The 11,245-nt window shown below is 53.1% G+C and overlaps 1 protein-coding gene across 1 annotated transcript; it reads right to left on the bottom strand.

The window, feature by feature from the left end:
- Positions 1–4,670: 4,670 nt before the first annotated feature.
- On the bottom strand, positions 4,671–10,205 carry LOC128097435 (uncharacterized). Its single transcript, XM_052717932.1, is given in 2 exon segments — positions 4,671–8,270; positions 8,272–10,205. Coding segments are annotated over 2 exon segments (5,220 nt in total). The 5' UTR covers positions 9,892–10,205.
- Positions 10,206–11,245: the final 1,040 nt, after the last annotated feature.

Genomic DNA, 11,245 nt, shown 5'->3' with positions numbered 1-11,245 from the left:
CACACAGTCATGCTTGACTTGTTCTCAAAAGACTGTACTCGTGGCAGTGCCTCCAGCTTTCTTGACACCTGAAACCACTCCTCTCCCAGTCCACTCCAGTTTCTACCATGCAGGAGGCTATCGAATAATATACAAAAGCCAAATCAAATCAAGGGGATTTAAGGAGTGGAGGTTCAACCCTCGGTGTCAAGTAAGCAGATGCCAAAAGAAATCAAAAGCATGCCAGTCTGCAGACACTCACCTCAACCCCCAAACACCAAGCATGCTCGGACTGTATGGGTACCACTGCCTAATGCCTGGTGGTGAACTTGACTAGCCTCACTCTTTCCTAGGCATTTGCCAAAAATGTACCTGATTTATTCACAGGCACGGCCATGTTGCAATTATGGGAGAATGTGTTATCTGTTTAGATGCTGAACAAAATCAGGAGAACTCAAGAATGTAGATGGAGACCAGGCCTTGGTGTCCAAATAACCAAAGAACTGGTAAACTAAGGGAAAGTACCGCCCACACACCAGAACATTCTGAAGACAGTGGGAAGAAGAAGGCAACGCCCACTCACTGCTCTGAGACAGTTGGTCTTGGAGAAAGAGAACAGAGGAAGGCATACTCTCTGAAACACCCCTCCTCCTCCAGTCAACCGGAAAGGTGGGCAGTGGACTGGGAGGTGGGAGGCACGTCAGACTCCAACTCTGCACAGCCATAGAGGAAGGAACCACGTCTTCCTAGGCTAGCATGACAGATCTGGAAACCATGGACAGCATTGCCCAGAAGCTGAGCAAGAATCAGGGGCTCTTCCAGGGTTTGGGAGGCAGGCCAGCCCCAGCAAGCCTCGCACCCAACCCAGTCATTTCTTAGGAACAAGTACGTCACATGCCCTGCGTGAGGACCCAAGGTTCAAAAATCTGCATGCATACTCCATTGCTGAGCCCAGAAGACAACTCCCAGCTCAGTTAGGATGAAGATGCTAAAAGCATTCAAGTGCAATGTGAAAATGCCACAAAATACACTTTCTTAGACTGCAGCTGCATGGCAACCTTGGATAGAATCTCAGACCAAGTTTGTGTAAATACAGTTAAAAAAAAAAAAAGGAGGTAACGCAACGTCTCTGTGTGTGTGTGTGTGTGTGCGTGTGTGTGTGCGTGTGCATGTGTGTGTGTGTGTGTGTGTGTGTGTGTAAAAGAGAAAGAGACAAAGACAGAGACAGGCAGAGAGAGAGAAAGGTGGGAAGAGGTCATACACATGTGTGCACATGCTCCTGGAGGTTAGAGGTCTACTTCAGTGTTTTCCTTAATTACTTACTCTCCACCCTATTTTTTGAGAAAGGGTCTCAGCTCACCAGTGTGTCTAGACTATCAGGCCAGCACACCCTGAGGCATTCCCCTGGCTCCACCTCCCCAGCTCTGGAATTACAGGTGTACACACACACACACACACACACACACACACACACACACACACACACAAGCCTCTGTGAGTCGCAGAACTTAGGTCCTCACATTTGCACAACAGACACTTTCTGGACTGAACTACCATCTCTCCATATGCCTGAAGGCTTTTTTCAGTTTGTATTTGTGTGTGTTGAGGATGGACTCGTGCATGCCTATTTGTGTGTGTGTTACACACTCATGCATGCCACGGTGCCTGTGTAGGAGTCAGAGGACAACGTTCAAGAGTTCTCTCCTCCCACCTTGCTGAGGCAGGGTCCCTCATGTTTCTGCTGCACAGTATGTTTGGGTTAGCTAACCCTTGACCTTCTAGGCAGTTCTTTTATCTCCCATCTTACAGTGGAGTTCTTCGATTACAGGTACTCACCACTGTATCCTGCCTGGAGCCTGTTTTAGGGGGTTTTGTTTGCTTTTTTGTTTTTGTTCTTAACTCTAATGGAGCCATATATGGTAGCCCATTCTGCCATCCCAGCATTTCGGAGGTTAAGGCAAGAGGATCACTGAGAACTCTTGGCTAATGTGGGTTACAAGGTGAGTTTCAGCCAGCCTCAGCTACAGCATGAGTCCCTCTCTCAAAAGATTGATTGATTGATTGATTGATTGATTGATTGATTGACTGGTTGGTTGATTGACTGACTGATTGAAATCTAACACATGTAAAAGATCACAGAATTCCAGAGGAATAAGGTAGCCTGAGGACATGCAGTAGAGCTCCCCTCTGTGAGACCTCAAGCAGGGGTAAACTCCTGTGGGGTTTTACTGAAAGACCCCCGACTGGAGTCTTCCCTCTGGAGAGACCCTCGCCCAGAGATCACACCGAGACCACGAGTCAGATGCAAACAGCAAGAGGCTTTATTCAGGAACACGAGTACCCAGGGCGATACAGTCCCTCCAGAAGCAGAAGAGACTGGCGCGCCCACGGGTTGGAGTGGAGGGTTTTTATAGGGTTGGGCAGCGGAAGGGCGGGTACAGAAGCAGGAAGCATAGTTTACAGGGTTCTGATTGGACGATTCGTATGAGGCCAGGTTCAAACTCAGGACAGCTCGTGGTTTTTCCCCAAGCTCGACACGCCTGCTGACTTGGCTCTCATCCAGGGTACAAGTTGTTTTTTTTCTGACCTCTAGTTACTTTTCAGGCCCTGCTCAAAAATGGCGTTAGGCTAAGCAAGTATGCTGGGGCCCTTCATTCCCCCATTTTCTTATCTCAGGGAATGGAATCCTCCATTCATGGGGAAGAATAGGGATGTGGCTCCATTTCCACCTGGTTGAGTCGTTGGTATTGTTGGGTCAATACCAAGGTCTGAATAGTAGAAACGCGTTCCCTGATAAATTGGACAAGTCTGTTTAGGATATAGGGCCCGAGCGTCAGAAGGAGCAATAAAATCAGAAGGGGTCCCATAAGGGTGGAGATGAGGGTGGTGAGCCAGGGGGACCTTCTGAACCATCCTTCAAACCATCCCTGCTGTTCTTCAAAGAGTTTTTGTCTTTGCTCTAATCTTTTTCTTAATCTAGCCATGCTATCTCTCACCACCCCAGTATGATCCGCATAGAAGCAACATTCTTCTTTAAGGGCGGCACATAACCCCCTCTCCTGCAGGAAGAGGAGGTCTAATCCCCTCCGGTTCTGCAGAACTACTTCAGACAGGGAGGTGAGTGACTTTTCCAAGGCACTCACGGATTCCTCCAGTGCCTGGATATCGGTATGCATGGCAACCTGGAGTTGTCTGAACTGGTTGGTTTCCATGAGGGCAGTGGTACCTGTGCCTATTCCGGCAGCGACTCCTCCCATAGTTAACCCACCTAGTATCAGGGCCAGGGTTAGCGAGACTGGCTCCCTTTTTATACGGGGGACCTCTGTCTCATATCGGGCATAGATATCTTCAGGTGCACGGTAGACTATCTTGGGGTACAGTTCTATGAGCACACAATAATCGGCCGTGTTGGCTAGTATTGAGGAGGAGAGGCATGGTGTAAGTCCAGTGCTACAGGCCCAATAAGTCCCGTTGGGAGCCACGAGATAGTGGGGTCCTGGAACAAGTGCCTGGGTGCGATTACACAGGTGTTGGTGGGTGTAGGGTACTATCCCCAGACATAGTCCTTGTCCTGACACCTCGGAGATTGTGAGCTTATGCTGAGGTGTCGAGGCACATCCTGACGGGGGTGAAGAAGAATTGGTGAAGCTTCCGACTACGGCCACCCCCTCATAATAGGGGGGTGTGGAGACTAGGCATAACCAGCATTCCTGAGTCTGATTTGGGTTGGTAACATTGAGGGCTGAGTAAGCGCCCTCTATAAGATTCAATAGCCGGTCTCCCGTACCGGGCCTGGGTGGCTGGAGGGTGACTGGGGTTATAGTGGCATTCGGAGCCGTGCTTGGGCGAATGGCCGAATTGGGTCGGGGGGTAGCCCTCGGGGGTGCCGGAGCGGGTAAAGAGGGGCGCTTTTGGTCAGAGAGAACCTGGTTGGGACCTATAGAGGCGGAGGGCTCTGTGATTTTAAGCCTAATCGTAAACACGACTCCCTGGTCCCATCCCGTCATGTAAAGTCTAAGTCCCCATGTTCTACCTTTAATCCAGTCTTGTGTTATCTCCCTTCCCTTTTGAGTAAAAGATATATTCAGGGGGTTGCAGGTGAAATTTACACAGGGCCCCCCCCCCTTTCCAGTAAGTGTTATCTCTTCCTGACGTGACAGTTCCCCAACAACGTCCTTGAGTAAGAGGACGCCATGAGTGGCTTTCTCTTTGGGTAGCCCTTTTTACCCTAATGAGGTCCCAAGTGGATGAAGGCTCCCAATAGGTATTACCAGTTGTTTCACATCCCCATGCTTTACAGAAGTAACTTTCATAACCCCCACATTGTCTAATCATCTTTCTGTCCCTACCATCCCGGGGGCAGACGTAAAAGGATAGTTGTGACAGGGCTGCTCTGGTTTCAGGGTGACCACATCCATATCTCCCGTCACTACATTTGCAAGTTCCCTTACCATCCTGACAGACGTCTGGTGCTCTGGGGTTCATGGGGTCAGTGGTAGGGATGTCCCAGTCCCCTGACCCTGCTACTAGTTGGCAGAGATCTGGATGCAAGTTGGGCCACCATGTGAAGGGGGTGTGAAGGGCGGTCGTTTGCCAGACCATCTCCCCAGTTTGTGAGATAACCTGCCAAGTGAGCCTCTTAACTAGGTGCGGGCTCTCTGCCGCCCTAGTCCCCTGGGGGTAGGCAGAGATTAAGAGGAGGGGGAGGAAGAGGAGCCGCGGGCCAACCTTATTTTTAGGGGGTTTCGTGTGCGGCGCACTGTCCATGTTGACTTTCTGGATCCTGCTGGGTCGGGTTCCCTGGCAGCCTTCACATGCGAGGCGTGGATCCATGCAGCAATCCCGTCGACCTTGAGTGCAGTGGGGGTGGTCAGCAAGACAGTGTAGGGCCCCTTCCACCGTGGTTCCAGATTCTTGGTCTGGTGTCGTCGGACCCAAACGGAGTCCCCGATCTGGAAGGGGTGGGGCACCACCGGCTTGTCTAGCTGCTCCTGGTAGGCCTTGGCCAGGGGCTTCCAGATCTCCCTCTGCACCAGTTGGAGGGCTTGAAGATGTGCCTCTAAAGTAGGGGTGGTAGCAAAGGAGGAAATATCAGGATGGAGAAAGTCTACAACAGGAGGTGGGGCCCCATACATGATCTCAAAAGGGTTTAGGCCGTGTGGGCCAGGAGTATTTCGGGCTCGGTAGAGAGCCAAGGGAAGTAGGAGCACCCAATCTCTAGTGCCAGTTGCAAGCGTTAATTTGGTTAAAGTCTCCTTGATTGTTCTATTAGCTCGTTCTACCTGTCCTGAGCTCTGGGGGCGGTATGCACAATGGAGTTTCCAATCAACCCCCAATAGTTTGGCCACCTTCTGACTTACCTGAGAGACGAAGGCAGGCCCGTTATCCGACCCCAATATTTGAGGCATCCCATACCTGGGGAAGATTTCTTCCAACAGTTTCTTTGTTGCCACGTTAGCCGTCTCATTCTTGGTTGGAAATGCCTCGATCCATCCAGAAAAAGTGTCCACGAAGACCAGGAGGTACCGGTACCCATAGAGTCCGGGTTTTACTTCTGTAAAGTCTATTTCCCAATGAACACCAGGACGATGGCCTCTTTGGCGGGCCCCCTTGTTTAGATGAACCTTTCCTGCGTTGACTTGAGCACAGGCTGGGCAGGTAGAAGTTACCTGCTGAAGTACCCGATCCTGGTTCAGCAGCACTGTCCAGGTGTTTTCTCTGTCCAATAGGGTCTTCATCTTGTTTTTGCTCAAATGGGTCAAAGCATGGAGGAATCTTAGCATGTATCGGGTATGGGAGGTTGGCATGACCATCCGGTCCCCTAGTATATATGCCTGTCTTCCTTGTTCCCAGTCCGCCCCCATTTTCCTTGCTAGCTCATGGTCTTCTGGGCTATAGGGCACGGGGTCTCTCTCAGGCTGTGGTTCTTGTATGGCCATCAACTGGCTGCTCCCTGCTGGCTGGGAAGCCACTGTTCGGGCAGTCAGATCCGCCAGCCGATTCCCTCTGGCTACCGCAGAGTCATCCTTTTGATGCCCTGGGCAGTGGACAATACTGAGTTGGAGCGGGAGGAACAGGGCCTTTAGGAGGTCTAGGATCTCTTTTTTGTTTTTGATTTCCTTACCCGCGGACGTCAGCAGGCCTCTCCGTCTGTAGATTTCCCCGTGGACATGCGCAGTGGCGAAGGCATATCTGCTGTCAGTATAAACTGTGAGCTTCTTACCTTCTGCCATCCGGAGAGCTTGGGTGAGCGCAATCAGTTCTGCGCGCTGGGCCGATGTCCCGGGCGGGAGTGACGATGCCCATACTACTTCCGATTCGGTGGTTATAGCTGCCCCGGCTCTGCGTTTCCCCTCCTCCAGGAAACTGCTCCCATCTGTGTACCAGACAGCGTCTGGATTCTTAAGCGGCTGATCTGTCAGATCAGGGCGGGTGCCATGTGCTTCGGCTAGAATCTGGAGGCAGTCATGCTCCTCGGAGGGGCTAGGCAGTGGCAGCAAGGTAGCAGGGTTAAGGGAAACTGTCGGCCCAAAATTTACCCGGTCTGAGTCCAGCAGTAAGGCCTGATAGTAAGTCATTCTGGCGTTAGAAAGCCATCTGTCCGGTGGTTGTCGGACCAAGGCCTCCACTGCATGGGAGGCCAGCACAGTCAACGGCTGTCCCAGAGTCAGCTTCCCGGCATCCTTAAGTAATACGGCGATGGCTGCCACCATGCGGAGGCATGATGGCCATCCTGTAGCCACCGGGTCCAATTTCTTGGACAAGTACGCTACAGGTCTCCTCCAAGGTCCCAGTCTTTGCACCAGTACCCCTTTGGCAAAACCTGAGTTCTCATCCACAAACAGCTCAAAGGGCTTGGTTAGATCTGGCAGACCCAGAGCCGGGGCCTCGAGTAAGGCCTTCTTGATCTGTTGGAACGCTTTCTGATGCTTCTCCTCCCATTGGAACATGGCCCCTGGTTTAGTGAGGGGGTACAATGGGGCTGCCAGTTCGGCAAAGCCAGGAATCCAAAGGCGGCAGTACCCAGCCGTACCCAGGAGCTCTCGAACTTGGCGGGGGTTCCGAGGAGGGGGGATGGAGATTATCGTCTCCTTCCTCGCTCTTGTTAACCATCTTTGCCCCCCGCTCAGGGTGTAGCCCAGGTAGGTAACCTTGTCTCGGCATATTTGAGCCTTTCTGGCTGAGGCTCTATAGCCCTTTTGTCCAAGTCTGGCCAATAAGGCTCGAGTGCCCTCCAGGCACTCGGTTCGACTCCTGGCCGCCAGGAGTAGATCATCCACGTACTGGAGCAGAGTTAGGGTTGGGTGTTCGACCCGGAATCCGGCCAGATCTGCATGTAGGGCTTCATCAAAGAGGGTTGGGCTATTTTTGAAGCCTTGAGGGAGCCGGGTCCAGGTTAACTGTCCCGAAAGCCCTTTTTCTGGGTCCCTCCATTCAAAAGCGAATAGCATTTGACTTTGAGGGTGCAGTCTCAAACAAAAGAAGGCATCCTTCAGGTCTAGCACAGTGTACCAGACGTGGGTCGGTGGGAGGGTGCTCAGAAGGTTATAGGGGTTGGGCACCGTGGGGTGTATGTCCTCCACCCGCTTATTGACCTCTCTCAAGTCCTGGACCGGCCTGTAGTCCCCTGTCCCCGGTTTCTTAACAGGCAAGAGAGGGGTGTTCCAAGGGGACTGGCAGGGCTTTAGCACCCCTTGGTCTAGGAGCCTTCGAATATGGGGCTTGATCCCCTCATGAGCTTCCCGTGACATTGGGTATTGTCTAATTGAAACGGGAGTTGCGGAGGCCTTTAGTGAGATCACCAGCGGTGGCTGATCGTGTGCCAGCCCCAAGCCCCCAGTCTCTGCCCAGGCCTGAGGAAACTCTCTCAGCCAGTTCTGTAGTTCCTCAGGAGATTTCTCCGGGGGTTCTGGTTCAAACAAACGGTATTCTTCTTCTAAACTGAGGGCAAGGATTTGTAGAGAGTCTCCTTTAGGACCCGTGACCCTCGGTCCCTTCTCATCAAAATAGATTTGTGCCTTCAATTTGGTTAATAGGTCCCGTCCTAACAGCGGATGGGGGCATTCAGGTATGTGCAGAAAAGAGTGAGTTACTTGCCCTGATGCCAGTTGGACTTTTCTCTCGGCAGTCCAATAATACCTCTTGTTTCCAGTTGCCCCCTGCACCAGTGCAGAATGCCGGCTAAGAGGCACTCCGGCATGGGTTAGGACTGAATGTTCGGCACCAGTATCAACCAGGAAGGTCACGGGCTGCCCCCCGATCTTGAGGGTTATCCTAGGCTCAGGGGGGGGGCTCCTGGCCTCGACTCCCCTAGTCTTCCAGACTAAGGAGGTCTACAGTCTTGGGCTTGGGCCGGCGGGGTCCTTGTGGCTTCTTGGGGCACTCTCGGGCCCAGTGTCCCTTCTCCTTGCAGTAAGCACATTGATCTTTATCAAGGGGTGGCCTCCTTCGCTCTCCCGACCTATCTCCCTCTCTCCGCTGTCCCTGAGACACAACGGCGGCCAAAACCTTTTTTATCTCCCTATGCTGTTTCTTGTCCCTTTCCTCTTGTTTCTGCCATCTCCTTTCCTCACGCTCCTCAGGAGTTTCTCTCTTATTGAACACTTTCTCTGCTTCCTTCAATAAGTCTGGCAAACCTAGCGCCTGTAAACCTTCCAGTCGCTGCAATTTGGTTCTGATATCTGAGCTAGACTGATAGATAAATGATAGGATGACACCTGGTGCTTGCCCTGGGTCTTCTGGATCATACGGAGTGTACATCCTATAAGCCTCCTTCAGCCTCTCTAAAAATGCAGCGGGTGTTTCTTCCTTTCCCTGTATCACATTCCTTACCTGGGCCAAATTGGTAGGCCTTCTGGCGGCCGCTCGGAGACCCGCTAAGAGCAACTGGCGATAGAGACGTAGATGCTCCCTACCTTCAGGTGTATTGAAGTCCCAGTCTGGGCGGGTCAAGGGAAAAACTGCATCGATGATATTTGGGAGTTGGGTTGGCCTCCCATCGTCGCCCAGAACCTGCTTCCGGGCCTCCAGGAAAACTCTCTGCTTCTCCTCTACTGTTAAGAGGGTCTGCAGGAGCTGCTGACAGTCGTCCCAAGTCGGCCTGTGAGTCACTAGGATGGACTCAATTAGGCCGGTTAAGGCAACAGGATCCCTGGAGAAAGGGGGATTATGTTGTTTCCAATTATAAAGGTCTGAGGCTGAAAAGGGCCAGTACTGCAACTGGCGATTCGGCCCCTCTCTAAGCGGGAAGGCCCTGGACTCAATAGGGGGGCCATCCCGGCGGCCGCGGAGGCGGCCGGCAATGGGGGACGGGGCTGCGTCCTCTTCTTCAGCCCCGTGGGTCCTGCGAGTCGAGGTGACTTCCGGATCTGCCACGGGCACGGCCGGGGACGCCGCCACCGGGGCGGCGGCTGGGGCCGCTTTGGCCGGCTCTCCAGGTGGTCCGGCTCGATATGGTGGTGGGTCCTCCGTCAGGAGATCTATAAGGGGAGTATTGGGGTCTGGGGGAAGGACTGGAGGCTTAGGAGTCTCCTTGTGAGGGAGCACGGGGTAAAGGGAGGAGTCTGGGTTGGGGGGCGCAGAAGGCCCAGAGACTGGAGGGGGCTGCGGAAGGAAAGGCTTAACCCATGGAAATGGGTTCTCGACCAGTGATCTCCAGATGGTGATATATGGGACCTGGTCGGGATGCCCATAAGGGCTAGGGGCGAAAACCTTACCCTCCACCTGCGAAATAAGAGAGAGGTTAAAAGATCCCTCTCGCGGCCAGCCGACATTCATCATGACCCATTCGGCCTCGCAGAAGGTGATCCATTTCTTCTTCCTGACAATGACACCTTCATTGTTTCCTCGGGCCTTAACATCGGACCAGTGGTCCTTGGTTAGGCTCAATGGGGTGGTGACAACCTGTCCCATGGTGGTCTCCAAATAAAGAAGGGTTAAACACACAACGAGAAACAAACAGACAAGACAGACCACAGAATTTTTCGCTGCGCGGCTCCGGCGTAAAACCGAAAGCAAAAACTCAGATGGGGACACGGAGTGTTTGAATTCTCCGTCCCCTGCCAGTACCACGTATCCTTCTGATGCGTGGGTGGCCCCGAAAAACCGTGCCCCAGAGGGGACTTCCCGTGCCCCAGAGGGGACTTCCCGTGCCCCAGAGGGGACTTTCCGTGCCCCAGAGGGGACTTCAGATACCCGTGGAACGTCTTCCAGGGTTTCGGTGGGCGAAGTCCGAGCTCGTCAGCTCCTTCAGCCCCCACCGACTCAGACCTGACTTAGGACGTCCGACGAAAACGAAAGACAAGTAAACAGACTGAGACAATACAGACAGACAGTGGCCGGCCAGCTTACCTCCTGACAGTGGGTCGGTGGTCCCGAGGCGGGGGTCTCAAATCCCGGACGAGCCCCCAAATGAAAGACCCCCCGACTGGAGTCTTCCCTCTGGAGAGACCCTCGCCCAGAGATCACACCGAGACCACGAGTCAGATGCAAACAGCAAGAGGCTTTATTCAGGAACACGAGTACCCAGGGCGATACAGTCCCTCCAGAAGCAGAAGAGACTGGCGCGCCCACGGGCTGGAGTGGAGGGTTTTTATAGGGTTGGGCAGCGGAAGGGCGGGTACAGAAGCAGGAAGCATAGTTTACAGGGTTCTGATTGGACGATTCGTATGAGGCCAGGTTCAAACTCAGGACAGCTCGTGGTTTTTCCCCGAGCTCGACACGCCTGCTGACTTGGCTCTCATCCAGGGTACAAGTTGTTTTTTTTCTGACCTCTAGTTACTTTTCAGGCCTTGCTCAAAAATGGCGTTAGGCTAAGCAAGTATGCTGGGGCCCTTCATTACGACAGGACGCAAAGCTGGGACTGCTGCCCAGCTGCCCGCCAGACTGTGGCCAGAGCTTAAGATGCTTGGGAGATTTGCCGAATGTCCTGAGGGAGAAAAGAATCCCTAAGGGGACTGGGAGGAAGTGTCAGTGTATTATTCCCTTAGACTCAAAAAAACACTCCCAGGAACCTGTCGGGGACTCCTGAGCCCAGTGAATCTACACACTGAGCACTGAGCACTGAGCCCGGAGCCCTCTCCCTAGCCATGCTTGGCATCAGCAAAGAAAGGCTGGTTCCTCACTGCCCAGGTGAGGGCTCCGTGCCCAGCACAGCAGCAGCAGAACTCAGGTCTGAAGGTCCTACCCGGGCTGGCCCACAGATGGTCAGTGCAGAGGAAGACCAGGCCTGCAGCTCCTCAGTGATGAAATGCTTAAAGCTCTGGGT

Source organism: Peromyscus californicus, unplaced genomic scaffold (assembly GCF_007827085.1).
Source record: "Peromyscus californicus insignis strain IS unplaced genomic scaffold, ASM782708v3 Scaffold_5__1_contigs__length_169319896, whole genome shotgun sequence".
NCBI classification, from domain to species: domain Eukaryota; kingdom Metazoa; phylum Chordata; class Mammalia; order Rodentia; family Cricetidae; genus Peromyscus; species Peromyscus californicus.
The sequence above is the reverse complement of the archived record's forward strand: the minus strand, read 5'-3'. Positions and strand labels throughout refer to the sequence as shown.